The sequence below is a fragment of the Etheostoma spectabile genome, chromosome 16, assembly GCF_008692095.1.
Source record: "Etheostoma spectabile isolate EspeVRDwgs_2016 chromosome 16, UIUC_Espe_1.0, whole genome shotgun sequence".
NCBI lineage: Eukaryota > Metazoa > Chordata > Actinopteri > Perciformes > Percidae > Etheostoma > Etheostoma spectabile.
The window spans coordinates 11,062,031-11,075,906 of NC_045748.1; the positions used below are offsets into that span (position 1 = coordinate 11,062,031).

Consider the following 13,876-nt stretch of genomic DNA (forward strand, 5'->3'; position numbering starts at 1 on the left):
GGGGTCTCACTTTTTTTTCCAATATCTCACAAACCAAGCTATTTATCAAAAGAAAAATCCATTATTAAAATAATTGTTACCTGCAGCTTTGGTTAGTATTCTGGGATGCATCATCAGTAAGTCCTGCAGGGTTAAGCAGCTCAGACACATACAATAAAAGGAATGCAAAATGTATCTGAAAAATGTTAAGGTAAACTGTCACTTCCTGAAAACCACTACAGTGATCTACAGTTTTACACCATTTACAATAGTCACCGGTGTAAAGCCTTCATACTTCCATCCAGCATTGGACCCACCCATTGAAAGTGATCATAGTTGCAGGAAAGACATACACATGTGTATTTAATAATGTCTTTGAAGTCCAAATTGTGTATCAGTGTGCCGAAAAATATGTTAAGAAAACCCCTCTACTCCTCTGATGTAATAAACTAAATGTTTCATTGTGTTCTTGTGGGATTTTACACACAGGAGGCGTGTGATCAAATGCGGTGGCACGTTAACAGTAAACAGTAGAAATAATTACATCAAGAACAGACACTCTGAATGGATTCAGTTCGCCTCCGCCGTTCCAAACAGGGCCTGACGAAAGGAATGGACATTTAAAGCAAGTGAATCTCACAGTGAGAACAGAAACAGATCAGAAATCATCCTTCAAGCTTCACTGAGTCCAATACGCTTCTAGCCTCTTTGTACTCCTCTGATTCACCCAAATCCTCTTCTGCTTCCTGAAAAGACACAAACACACACACACACACATGCTTGTGTTTTATTGCCATTTGAGAACAATATTGCCATCTCCTATAGCCAGAAATAAGGAATTACAGCAAGCTACTTAAGAATAAATCCACAACTATCCTCAACTTCTATCCTGTCACTGTCTATATAAAAATATTTATACAAAAGAGTTTTTTATGTAATGCCTGAGATCATACTTCACTCAGTATCATGTTACCAGGATCTAAATTTAGCAGTTAAGGGATGACGTGACTGTACGGTGTCCATGTCCTTTAATTAAGGGAGTGTGTGAGCTCCTGTGGTGGTCACCAAAGTGACAGCGCTGCTAATGAACTGTGATGAGCGTGTGCATATGTGCATGTCTGTCTAAAAGGAAGAAAGGCTGCAGGATGAGTGATAGGTGAAGGGGACACGTTGCTAATTGCAGGTTACCTCCCTATGCCTACCATCCAGCTCTCATGTGAGTGACTCACACCAACAGCTGCCTGACTGTTGCTCCGCATTAATTGCAGTGACCCTGAGACATGCATGCTTATGTTTCCTTCTTAGCATCCCAACTTAAGTCCTGAAGGATTAGACACATACGGTGGTTGCACGGATACACCAAAGTATGGTTAATTAATGTAACATGTGAAACTTGAGCATTTTCATATATTCAGTTCAAGGAAATCATAAACAAGCAATTTCCCATAACCCCCTGTGGTATGTGGCCAAGCAGATAGCTTCGGTTTTATTTGATTCAGCTTTGATTTATCTCCCATTGAGATGTTTGCTACCACAGAAATACAAAGCCACCGTGGAGTTCTAAATCCAAAACGGGGGCAGCACCGTTCCCAAATGTCTCCATTTTAGGGGCTCTGAAACCATGGAATAGTGTCAACGTAGCGAAAGATATTCTTTTCTTTCTTTTTTTTATCGAAAATGTAGCAGTGTATATGTAGCCAAAGAAATGACTGGAATTCAGATTTTCCACTCAACATGTTAGCCTGACTAACAACCAAAAGCCATGCTCTCTGTGAGGCTGTACTTAAGATGTTAGCAAAATGCTAACATCCCTGTGCTAACATGGTCACAATGACAATGCTTACATGCTGATGTTTAGCAGTTATAATCTTCATCAATTTGGTTTAAAACAAAGTATTAGACATATTCAAATTCTGATCTGAAGTTAGCACCAGAGGAAACAACATCAGTGGATTACCAATCCATGAATGTCTGTACAAAACTCTCAGCCAGTTAACCCAGTAGATGCTGAGATATTTCAGTCAGGGAAAAAGAAAAAGTGGTGGACTGACTGCTCAACAGTGACTACGTTAACATGCAAATAATATTCCAGTTTTTGCCCAAATTTCCAAAAGACGACATTCCTACTGAGCCGTTTACATGGCTAATGAAAGCAAGTATTCCACAAATATTCCCGTTTATATTTAGCTGTGCAAAATTGGATTTTTTAAAAGTTTACCGGGGGCGGCCGACTTGTTGGAGCGTGCGAACACAGCGTCTTTCTCTCGTTCCTTCAAACAGTTTTTAGAAAAGGTCGGCATGGCAATGTGTGCAAATAACCAAAAACCTGTTGCTATCCAAGTCTTTGATAATGTTTTAAAGTAGCTGTGTCTCTCCTTCTTATCGGGTCAGCAGCCTTGCAAACTGTCAGCTGGTTGGTTTGCGTACAGCAACCATAGCAACGCACAGAGCTGACCATAAGCCGTAAACAGGCAGGAGGCTGTAAACTGCAGTAAAAACCCAAATTTAGACGCATATTCCAAGAACACTGTATACATGTCCAAAGAATGCCTCTAAAACCTGAATAATCAATGAATAACCCACATGTCCTAATCGGAAAATGCTATAGTCGGAGAAAGGCCTCATTAGAATTATCCAACCAGAATATGCTGCTTACTTGACCTGTATCAAATTCGGAATATTGTCATTCAGAATAATAGAGGAAGATCGGTGTGCATGTAAACGTAGTGAGTGAAGGGAATGGTTCAGTATGCAATCTGCAGTAAACGTACTGAGTGACCTCCCCTGAAAATGGTTCAGTGTGCAATCTTTTGAGCACCACAAATCCCATTCAGCTCCATTGTATTTAAATGATGGCAGAAGTCTAATATCTGCATGGGCAAATACAAATGGAAACTATCTCCATGGCAAGATACCACTGGGGGGAAATGAAAAAATATATATATATTTTTGTGATTTGGGTGAAATAAGTTATTCTGTTTGGTAAAAAATGTATTTGGATAGTGTTGAAGTGTTGGAATCTAAACATATTGCAGTACATATTGTGTTTCTTTGTCCACCAATAACACTGTACAAGTATTTAAGGTTTTAATGAGTATTAAGGACTATAGTCAAACAATATTGGCATAGCAAAAATGCCTTCATGTGTTGGCTTTTTTATAGTACTGCAGTAATGGAAGCTAGCTTTCAAGACGGCAAAAATATTGTGCAGTCCTATGGATCGTTTCAGCCTCTGTTTTGCTCAGTGTTTTAGTTTTACAAACAGGGAGCTGTCCCCATTAAAAAAAAAGCTGTGAAAACTCAGAAAGAAACTACTAACCCAGCACTAAACAGCTGACAGACAAAGTTAGAGACTTTATCTAGCAGCTAGATTTGTCAGGTGGCCAGAAACTCGACTCTACACAAATTGTGTTGCTCTTTTTCTGCCAAACACATTTTACCATTGTAAATAAGGAAATGGTGTTTCAAGGTACAAAAAAAACACAAGCTGAGGTTTAGGCTAATTCTATAATAAATAGTTGTTTTTGTCATCATGTGTCTAAAATATCTCACAGACACAATAACACCAGGTCGTTCTTCTACGAGATGACAAATTAGTTAAAGGAACAGCAAAAAAAATAAATGTATTAAGAGTTTAATCAATACAGTTTTGTCCTGTTGTGTTGTGTTACTTACTAATAACTGAAGCAGATCTCCGTGTGCTATGGTCAAACGGCGTTTGCAGTCTGGGATCATCATTCTGGCCTCCTGCAACACCTCCACCTGGGACCACACAGAGACCACATTACCACTTTGTTAATTCCAACCACAGTCATCATTTTTCATACCAAAAATCAACACATCATCAAACATTCATTTTAACAGCTAGATACAGGCCTCTTAATTCGCTGCATTTCACTGTAGCCTAGTTCCTGACAGTAGCATGCAGGGTGTACCACAGACACTCTGCTGTGGTTAACATCTCCAGACAAGCGGGAGGTATGAAATATGTTATTGAGTTATCGATCGGGCAGGGAGTTGGGCAGCGGGGGACCACCTCGATCTGACTGCACAACTGGATAAATGAAGAAACCCTGAGGCGAGGGCACTGTGATCAGGCGTAAAGAGGTGTTACTACGCCTGGAGTGAAACTGTGTTACAGCCTGAGGAACTTTTGCAGCCGCGGCTAATGTGGAATTCCCCCAGCTGGCACCCTAAAGAGCAGAGAAGAGTTGGCTAACGCTGTCAGACACACTCACTCATGACAGATGCTTCCTCACCTAGCCCTCTGTCAAGCTGGAAAGTCAGAACATGAATGCAGTTACACACATGTACATTACACGGTTGTGCACACTAACAGGCAGTCAGATGAACTCATCCACAGGCCGGCTGGCAGACTAGCTGACACGCTGAAAGACGGTAGACAACTAGTCGAGCTGGTTGCCATCTAGATGTGACAAGGTGAGCCAGACTAAACAGAAGAGTGCTGCAACAGAGAAAAGTCATGGTGCCCTCCCAGTGCAGTGGAATGATCCCATCAGCGCTGGATAAAGATGACACTAACAGCGTATTGATTCCATTAAAACAAAAACCTCTAATCCATCCTGCCTCAGACCTCTCATCTCCAACCATAATCCATCTGGCCTCCCAATCCCCCCATTTAACACCAGCCAAGCCTGCTGCTCACACTGAGCAGTCGCTCTCTGAATGAACAAACAAAACAAAAACACACTATTAATGTTTTCAGTAAACATAATCAGAAGCGGTGCCAGCTGTGGACTTCGTCCCGCTCTGCGCAGGGCTCAACGCTAACACATGTGCTCCCTCGTAGACAAATTTAGAAGTGATTAAGAATTTTAGGGACGCAATGAAAATGTATCAAATAATGTGTTTTTCAAGGCGGCGCAAAAGAAAAAAATCAGGGAATCATCAAAGTCACTCACTATCATCCACTGGGGATCATGAATGTCTGTATAAAATGTCATGGCAATACATTAAATAGTTGTTGAGATATTTCAGTGTGAACCAAAGTGAAGGACCAACCAATCGACCAACAGGCAGACTTTTACCATCCCGGAGCCACGGTGCCAGCAAGGCTAAAATATATGAAATAGGAGTGTTACTCTCATTAAACAGACACTGATTACTGCCTTTCATTTAACATTCTTCTTAATTTCACCTTTTTGGCCCAAATCCCTGTGTAATGAACTGTACCCGTGTATCTGACCCTATCCTAGGTCCTTGTGTTGTCATTCTGCATTTCTGTTCAATTTAAAAATTTTATTAAAAAAAAAAAAAAATAAACATGTAGAAGTATAAAAAGTCTCTGAAAAAAAAGTGTTTAATATGCCATCAACACGTAAAGCAAGCCAGTAACATGTCAGTCATACACATTTTCAAACCCTGTACTGCTTTCGCCAATGCACACGCACATGATGGAGGGCTGGGTAGGGACACTACATTACTAGCACGTGTCAGTAATTATCAAATTCCTCTAAAGTAACATGATATAATTACATCTGCATCAAGCAAATTACAAAATCACTAATGATTCTCCTCTCAAAACCTAATTCTTCATTATCAATGTGGACTGACCTCATTACATGAACGAGGGGCTACTCAAATCATCAAGATAGAATTCACTTCCTGACTACGGGAGAGCAAAACCTCTTCACTCATTGGCTGAGATCAATGGGAAAACGGCTTTTTTTTATCATCATAAATGGATGATGTAAAGGTTGTCAAATGTAGACACATAGTTGTTTGGTATACAAGAAGCAAAAACAGAGGACCCCCATACCTGTTTCTTGATGACGTACTCACATCCTGCCTCTGCTTTCAGGCGCTCAACCTTCTCCTCCTGCTGGCTTAGCTCTTTTTTGTACGAAATCTCCTCTTTCACCAGCCTGCAGACAGCGAGGACAGGAAGAGAGGAAAAGACAGTTCACGGTTAAAGGCAGTCACACAGTGTTGTTCCATCAAACACGGAGAATAAATGCACGGCCTCCCAGACAGATAATATAGGCCCGAAACATGAAAAAAGGCGGGCTGTGATGGTCACCCTTTACAGACAGGGCCATCTATCCTCATTCTCTCCAACGTTCCTCTAACTCGGGGGACACAGTGAGATCATCTCCCACAGGATGGTAAGATACACACCTCAATAACAACACCCGAACACATCATTCCTCCTCCCTGCTGCTACACAGAATACTGGCGTCCAAGTACAAAATCACACTCATGCTTTGATATGAAATCCTAATTTTTCAGAAGCAGTAAATTTGCAGTTTTGCAAAGGATGAATTTGAGGGACCAACTAATCAGTTAATTGACCAATCGCTTCAGCACTGATCTAAACTCTGATCTAATGTGTATATTATATCAGAATCTCATTGGTTATGACACATTCATCCAACAATAATGAACACAACTAAGTACGAGATGATAATTCCAAATTATTATTTTTTTACACAGACAAATGTGTGCTTGGCTTACTTCACGTTAATTGAGTGTAGCTTTTTTTATTTATTTTTTTATTTACAGAGACATTTAAATATACCCAGTGTTTTAAAAAAAGAAATTCTTCCTAAATGTTCAAACTAAGACTCTGGAGTGACAGTACACATCGAGACCACTTCTTTACTGAGGAGGTTTTTCCTACCCTTATTTGGAACCACCTTAGCCTGTAGACTAAGACCACCTTAGACTGTAACTACGTGACTTTTTACGGATTTATTGATTGTAGTTGGTGGCCAGTGGACTTCCTTGGGTAAGTTTTGTCTTTAGCTTTTTTGAATATTATTTATTTATTTATTATTATTATTATTAAGCCTGCACGATTAGGGGAAAAATATGAATCACGATTTTTTTGTTGTTGCGTAGAACTGATATCACCATTCTCTGCCACGATGTTTTCCTCACAAAGAGGGTTGAGCCCTGAACTTTGTGAGAACCTAGCAGGGAGAGCACTGCAGCGCTTGAGAGTGCTTTAAAACCTATTTTATTTTTAGTTTCTGTTTAAAACTCACAGAAGAAAGTAGTAGTGTTTGTGATGGAGTTGGCTCGTAAAAGTAAATGAGAATCAAAGTCATTAAAGAAAAAATTCATTTTAAAAAATAAAAGTAAAAAGTAACTCTCGAACAGGAGTGAATGAATCAAGATCGCGATTTTATAACAATTAATCATGCAGGCCTATTCATTATCTTTTCTTTTCTTTCACGGTTTTAGACACAGATATGGTAATAATAACTTTCTTGAGGGAGGACTACTAAACCCCTCACAAAATATTTAAAACCTCCACAAACCACTGTACTATTAACACTGTTTTTTCTTCATCATTGCTACTTTAAAGCATAAAGAACTCTGATTTAGTTCATTGTACATTTTTGGCGACTAAAGTCAAGCTCCAACTTAAACTTTTGTTTTAGCTCAACTTTTCCATGTTGAGTAAACAGGCAGCATCCACGCAAAAGCTCCTTGTTACCTGTACGCCTTTCAGCTCCTATGTTACCACTGTGCTTATGTGACTTATAAGCAACTTCACACACACACACACACACACACACACACACACACACACACACACACACACACACCACACAACACACCACCCACACCACACACCCAAACACCCACCCCACACCACACACACACACACACACACACACACACACACACACACTTTAGTGATTAATTGATCATCAATTTAGTCCCTAATTTGGACCAAGTCAGGTGGTAAATGGGCCTCTTTTCCTTGATTGTTAGTGAAAATGGGCCCGAGTACATTGATAAATTTTGATTATTTATCAATTACGGGCCAAATGGAACTAAATCTATTAAACAGATTCCGACCCTGATTGGCATAATGGAGTTTGAAAATATCACTATTGATAATGATTCCCCAACTAATAGTCTTTTTCCGCCTGTGCCTGCTTGTCGGAATGACAACACAAATTTAATTTTTCATAAAATCAGCCTGCGTGTGCGTAAGTGAGTGATCCTTCATTAATCAGTAACATTACCGGAGACCCTTCCCTCCGTGTTGTACTGCTCCTTGCTTAGCCAAGGAAACCAACATCACTCTGTCATATTTTACATCAATTACCACTCATTCTTATAAGGTTCCATCAAGAAGCTTTTAAACAGGCACCATATGCAATAGCAGCTCCTGCCTTCCACTCTCATGCGTGATGCAGAGTGAGTGATGTCCCCTGTTTAGAGTCAAAGAAGGTGGCAAAGAGAGGGGGAAAGATGGAGAGAGGAAGGCTGGAATAATTTGAATAAAACTGAAGGACAGTCTAATAACAAAATGTCCATTCCTCCCCTTCCAGTCCTGATGTTAATTTCTTATTTCTCCCAGACTTGGAGCGCTGTGTGAATGAGGGGTGGGGTCGCGGCTGGTTTTAAATAGACCTGCCACCTCAGGCTTAATGGAAAAGGCAGCTCTCTGGAAAATAGAAAAAAAAAAAGAATTAGAGCCAGCCGACACACACATTCGGCCGCCTCCTCTAGCACTGTATTTTTGAGCCACGATGTAGTCTGTGCTGGGACCGGAATGACAAAGGCAAATTACTGTTGTCATTTTATTAAGGGCATCCGCCTCGCTAGGTCAGAAAAGGCACTGACTGGAATGTGCAAAAGCCATTGGAAATAGGCCTGGCTAAAAGAGCAGGCAGGTTTCCTCTCAACTCCAATATATGAAAGGCAGGAGGGAGGGAGCAAGGCAAAAGCAGAGAAGAAGGAGAGACAGAGGAGTAAGAGACTGAACGGGAGGGACACGAGTTTATGAAGACACAAAAAGCAATGACAGTCTGTGCGTTTAAACCTAACAGCTTGATAAGGGCCCACGTCAAGATAGGACTTTTGGCCTAGAGGAGGTGAGATGTACTATCGGTAGTATCAAATAGTATATTCAACCTCAAAGACATCAGAACAGTAGTTACTGCTTAATAAGGTACACTATTTGTACTATTGTCTTCCCTTCACTGGACAGTCTGTCACCTTATCCTCTATGGGAAACCCAGCCACCGTCATTAGCACGTCAGGGAGCCCGTTAGTAATCTGACCCTCAGCAAAACACAATCGATAGCACATTACGCTGTTGCCACTGACAGGAGGGAATTAGAGGTCTACTGATCGACAAGAAATACTCTCACAGACGGCGCACATTACCACTCCTTATAATATATACAGTACTTTCCATTCCAGCATTGTAAAGTATCTAGACGTGTACAAATTTAACTCAAAATGGATGCCATCTCTTTTAATAGGCAGCCTTAAACCAGACAATGAGAACATCAAAAAGCCTTTGTTTTGTCCAAGATGTCATGTATTAAAAAAGTAATAAAGATTGATTTTGCGCTGCCCTCTGAAAGTCAAATATTCAAATCACCAGTCGGTGACCCCTCAGTCAGCTGAGACTCTTTAAGATAATGATAATGTTATCTTCTGCCTTGTGCTTAGAAAGGGTGAATTTACAACTTACAGCAACTTCACACGACTCTGTCTTTTGTTTATTACGTATCGTCAGGGGAAAACATGACATAGTTATTAGTGTAGTAGTGTATTGAGTTATCTTAGTGAAATGCTCTGAGTGAATTAAAGCGGGAGGCTTTTATTGTGAAGGGTAAAACAGAAGAAATTAAGCTGTAGGGTTATGCTGCAGTTGTGGGAGTAAATAAAAGTGTGTTGGCCATTTTGGTGCACGCTAGTTCAGATTACGGAGCCTCCATGTTTTTATTTTATTGCCCTCAGCTACAGTAGTTAGCAGGCTTTAGCTCGGACGGCTAACTTGGCTTGTTTACTAGATCATGAGAACCGTCTTTGTCACCCTGAACCCCCTCAAATATAGGGCAGTTCAATAAAGCGCTGCTTAAAACTGAACACTGAAAAAAATACCTGAAAAAAAATTGAAATGAATAGTCTAATATTTACATTGAACAGGCAAATCCAATTTGACTGACAACATTTTGAGGTCTGGTACCGCCCTAGCATAATTAAAAAGGTATTGTATTTCTATCCATTATTCTTTTGATATTGACATCATGACATTGACACACCGGTGTCCAAAAAAAACAAAGTCACAGGAAGATCAGACCAGTTTAATTTTGTTGAGCTTATATTCTCTATTGGTATCTTGGCAGATCAAACATTGCCTTCTCATGATCACGACTTAGATCTACACAACAGCTGATCATTCTGCCAGTAAACTTTTCTAACTATAAAAGTTTTACTCTATGCTACTTGCAGCAAATTAGTTTAGTCTAGGATTTAAAATCAGGATAGAATTTGGTCCAACACTACATTTTAACCCACTATTGTTGGTGGATCATATTCATTAATTTGTTCACTTCCCATCTGTTACTACACAAATATTAGCTTTGATACTGGTGTATTTTTCTTGAGTATGAGCCATGATTAGAGTAGGATCTACTGTAGATTTCAGTCAAGTCACTGTACAAGATAAGACTAACACTGCACTGCATTTATACTTTTTTGTTTCTCGAAAATAACACGTTTCCCATGCTTTCTGGAGATGTTTTGAATCCAACTGTCACTCACTGACACCACAGGCTCGGTGTAATTAAAAAAAAAAGGCAGTTTGGTGATGAGATGTGGTTTCATTGGTTTATTCGAATTATACAAATGTCTTTATAATCTAGCAATACTTGTTGATACAGAACCTGAACAAAGATCTAGCAGAGAGCTTGATTAAGGTCAAATATGAGTAACAACCACTTTGTTAACTTAGCTGAGATCAGGGAAAAGAAATCCTTTCTGTTGCCAAAGGAAAAAGTTGGATAAATTAGAAAAGTAATACTAAATATTAGGGCTGCACAATTAATCGAATTTTAATCGCGATCACGATTTGGACTTCCCACGATCAAATTTGCGTGATCGAGCAATATTTTTTATAACGTCATTTCATAGAACGCTCCGGGTTTTTTGCAAAGCCAATCTCCCGCTCCGTAAAGCCGTCTGCTCATGAGCCAGTCAAGTAGTTCACTGCACCCTGTGCCTAGTTTCTAGATGTAGACAGTCCCAGAGGACAGAGTAACGGGAGGAAACTCAACAGATACAGTCGTTATACGACAGTCTCAAGGTTTACCAGTTTACCAGTAAACGCAACATTATGTCCCGTGACCCCGTCTGTTGTTTTTCCGACAACAGTGCTGACCAGTGCTAGTCGGTGCTAGTTAGCGTCTGTTAGCTGTTAGCTCCCGGACGCACCGGTGCTAATGTCCTCGCATCCGCTGCAATGCTGTTTATATGGATATGGTTTAATTTTGCGTTACATGACCCAGTTCTTCTGTAATGCCGTGCCTGTGTGGGATCTTTCTACGCTCTCTCGTCCTACTCTCTCTCCTCTACTCTCTCTCCTCTACTCTCCGCGCCCCGCCGCACAGCGGCCGCCGGTTCAAACTTCTGACATTTGTCTACAAATTTTTTTTTATTAACACAGTGTTATTGTTAATATGAGGGTTAAACCTGTATTTGTACCAGTGTTTCTGGTAACTCTGCTATCGCGGCCGCCACGGCGAAGAACACAGAAAAGTTTTGATTCACTAACTTCAGTTGGTAGAGTAACAGCGTGAGACGGAGCTGCTGGACCTAGGCCTGAGATGTGACCCATGGCCAGAATATCATAGTTCATAAAAATGCAGCGCAGTGAAATACAGCGTTTCATACACACGCCATGTGGTCCGCCATTCGACCGTGCGGACCCGTTCTAATGATCAGCGTCTCTCTGTGAGTAGGGTCCATCACACTCCCTCTCCAGTTATAAACAGCCTATATGACAATACAATTTGTTTTGGTTAAAATCAACAAATAATCGTGAGAATAATCGCGATCAAAATTTTGATCAAAATAATCGTGATTATCATTTTGGCCATAATCGTGCAGCCCTACTAAATATATAACTTTGCATTTATTCACCAGATATAACAATATTAAATGCCTCAGAATAAAATGATGGGGAAACAACTGATCAAGAGAGTTGGCTTAGAGGTAAAACAATTATCAGATAGGTAACTACAAATCATTTAAGGAGAATAACCTACTTTAATATTTTAGTGTGGAAAATAAAACAGCACCATATTTGACGAATTATAGAATATTAGTATGGTGTGCTTAGTCACAGTAAACTTGTAGGCCTTGCATCCATATGATAACCATAGGCCACACTAACAGTAGCAGTAAGCTACATGATGCAGCTTCATGACTGTGCAGGTATTGCCTACATCTTCACAAATGTACACCGTCAGCTCAGACTGGGTGGGGGAAAGTAATGTTATATGGAGATAAAACAAGGCTATACAGGGCTGTGTTAAAAACAGCAGAGTAATGTTAGTTTATCTGACTTTAGACAGTTTCAGGGTGAATGTTTCTTTATAGCTATAGTGGATTTCTCCCTGACTGCAGTGGGCCTCATCAACAAGGCCCACTCTCTGACAGAGTACCCTCAGTTACTACACATCACATTAGCACATCCTGGACTATTACCCCTGACCACTGCACATGTTAACGTTACAAATACTGTGAGCTTTTGTCCATCTGCCTTCCTTGTTTCCCTTTTTTTAAACGGTTAATTTTATATTGTACAGACGTTATTTTGTTAGTCTCATTTTGCATACTTTACTTTGTAATAGAAATATTCTGTATTTATGTTCTTGCCTGTAGCAGTACTTTGTCTTAGAATCATATTATTTACTTACCAAAGCAAGTTCTGATTGTATGTGAGGAATATTTACCAATACTGTAGGAACAGTCGCCTTGAAGAAGCTTGGCATTGTCTTTTGTTCTAACTGACAATCTCGACCGCGTCATGTATCTAATTTTTGTATCACAAACAGCTTTATTTGCCAGGAATGAGGACACATACGAGGATTTTTGCTTTTGATTATACATTGCTCACAATGTGCTTACTCATACAAAACAAACAACAGTATTTAACGTGCCGTCTTTAACGTTAAACAAATTTAAGTGAATACAGTATCAAAATAAAAACGTTTAGGCCCTTGGTTGCAAGTGACCTCATACATCAGCATACATGACAGTTTGAAAAACAAAGTAGCAATAGCAGCCGAAGAAGCAACCAAAAACACAACAAAAGAACTGCTTACAGACTATAGGCCGCTCCCCAGCACCGGAGTAAAGTTAAAACCCTAACGGACAAACGTTCCTCCGTGTGCGGTGGGGTTTGATGCCGAGCCAGCTTGAGCGCTCGGATGAGCTAGTTAGCTCGCTACCCTAGCTTAGCGCATAGCTTTATATAGCTGGCTATTTTACGTTACGTACGTAAGTTAGCTTGCTTGACATGCTAAATCGTCTTAAACTGGAGCGAAAGGCCAACCTTACCTCTTAACGATGCCAGTTTTAATCTTTATTTGCCGTATTCTTGGATCTGCCATGGCTGTAGACTGTGGCTAATGTACGCAGTTGTTGTAACGTGCGGTGGCTAACTGCTAACTGTGAACGGTGTGCAGGTAGGAAGTCAGTGAAGACCAGCTGCTCGCAGATAAATCGATCTCTAGGCGCTGATGATTATCGAGTGTGTGGATCACAGCAGGTCCAGTTTGAGAACGCACTTAGGGGAGTTCTGGTCATTTGTTCAACAATTACATTTAAAAATATATGATGAAAAACATACTATGAAAATAAGTCATATCTCATTACAAAACACATTATTCATTTATTCATTTACAACATACCTGTTACACAGAGTTTATGCATCACCATTTCCATCTATTTTATATTAATTAATTTTATTTTGTATTATGTTATATTTTATTTTTTATCTGCTTAGTGTTTAAATTCTTATTGTGTTGTTGTGTGATCTTTTTTTCCTACACATGTTTTATTAGCATTGTTAGAGGGACCCTGAGACCAAAGATTTTGATTGCCAACAACTGCTTCA

The 13,876-nt window shown here is 40.0% G+C and overlaps 1 protein-coding gene across 1 annotated transcript; it reads right to left on the minus strand.

Moving 5' to 3' along the window:
* Positions 1–21: 21 nt before the first annotated feature.
* Positions 22–13,554, minus strand: tbca (tubulin cofactor a). Its single transcript, XM_032539754.1, has 4 exons — positions 13,318–13,554; positions 5,759–5,864; positions 3,655–3,741; positions 22–725 (listed from the first exon to the last, which is right to left on the minus strand). Exons 1-4 carry the CDS (start codon positions 13,368–13,370, stop codon positions 645–647), a joined length of 327 nt encoding a protein of 108 aa, XP_032395645.1. The 5' UTR covers positions 13,371–13,554; the 3' UTR covers positions 22–644.
* Positions 13,555–13,876: the final 322 nt, after the last annotated feature.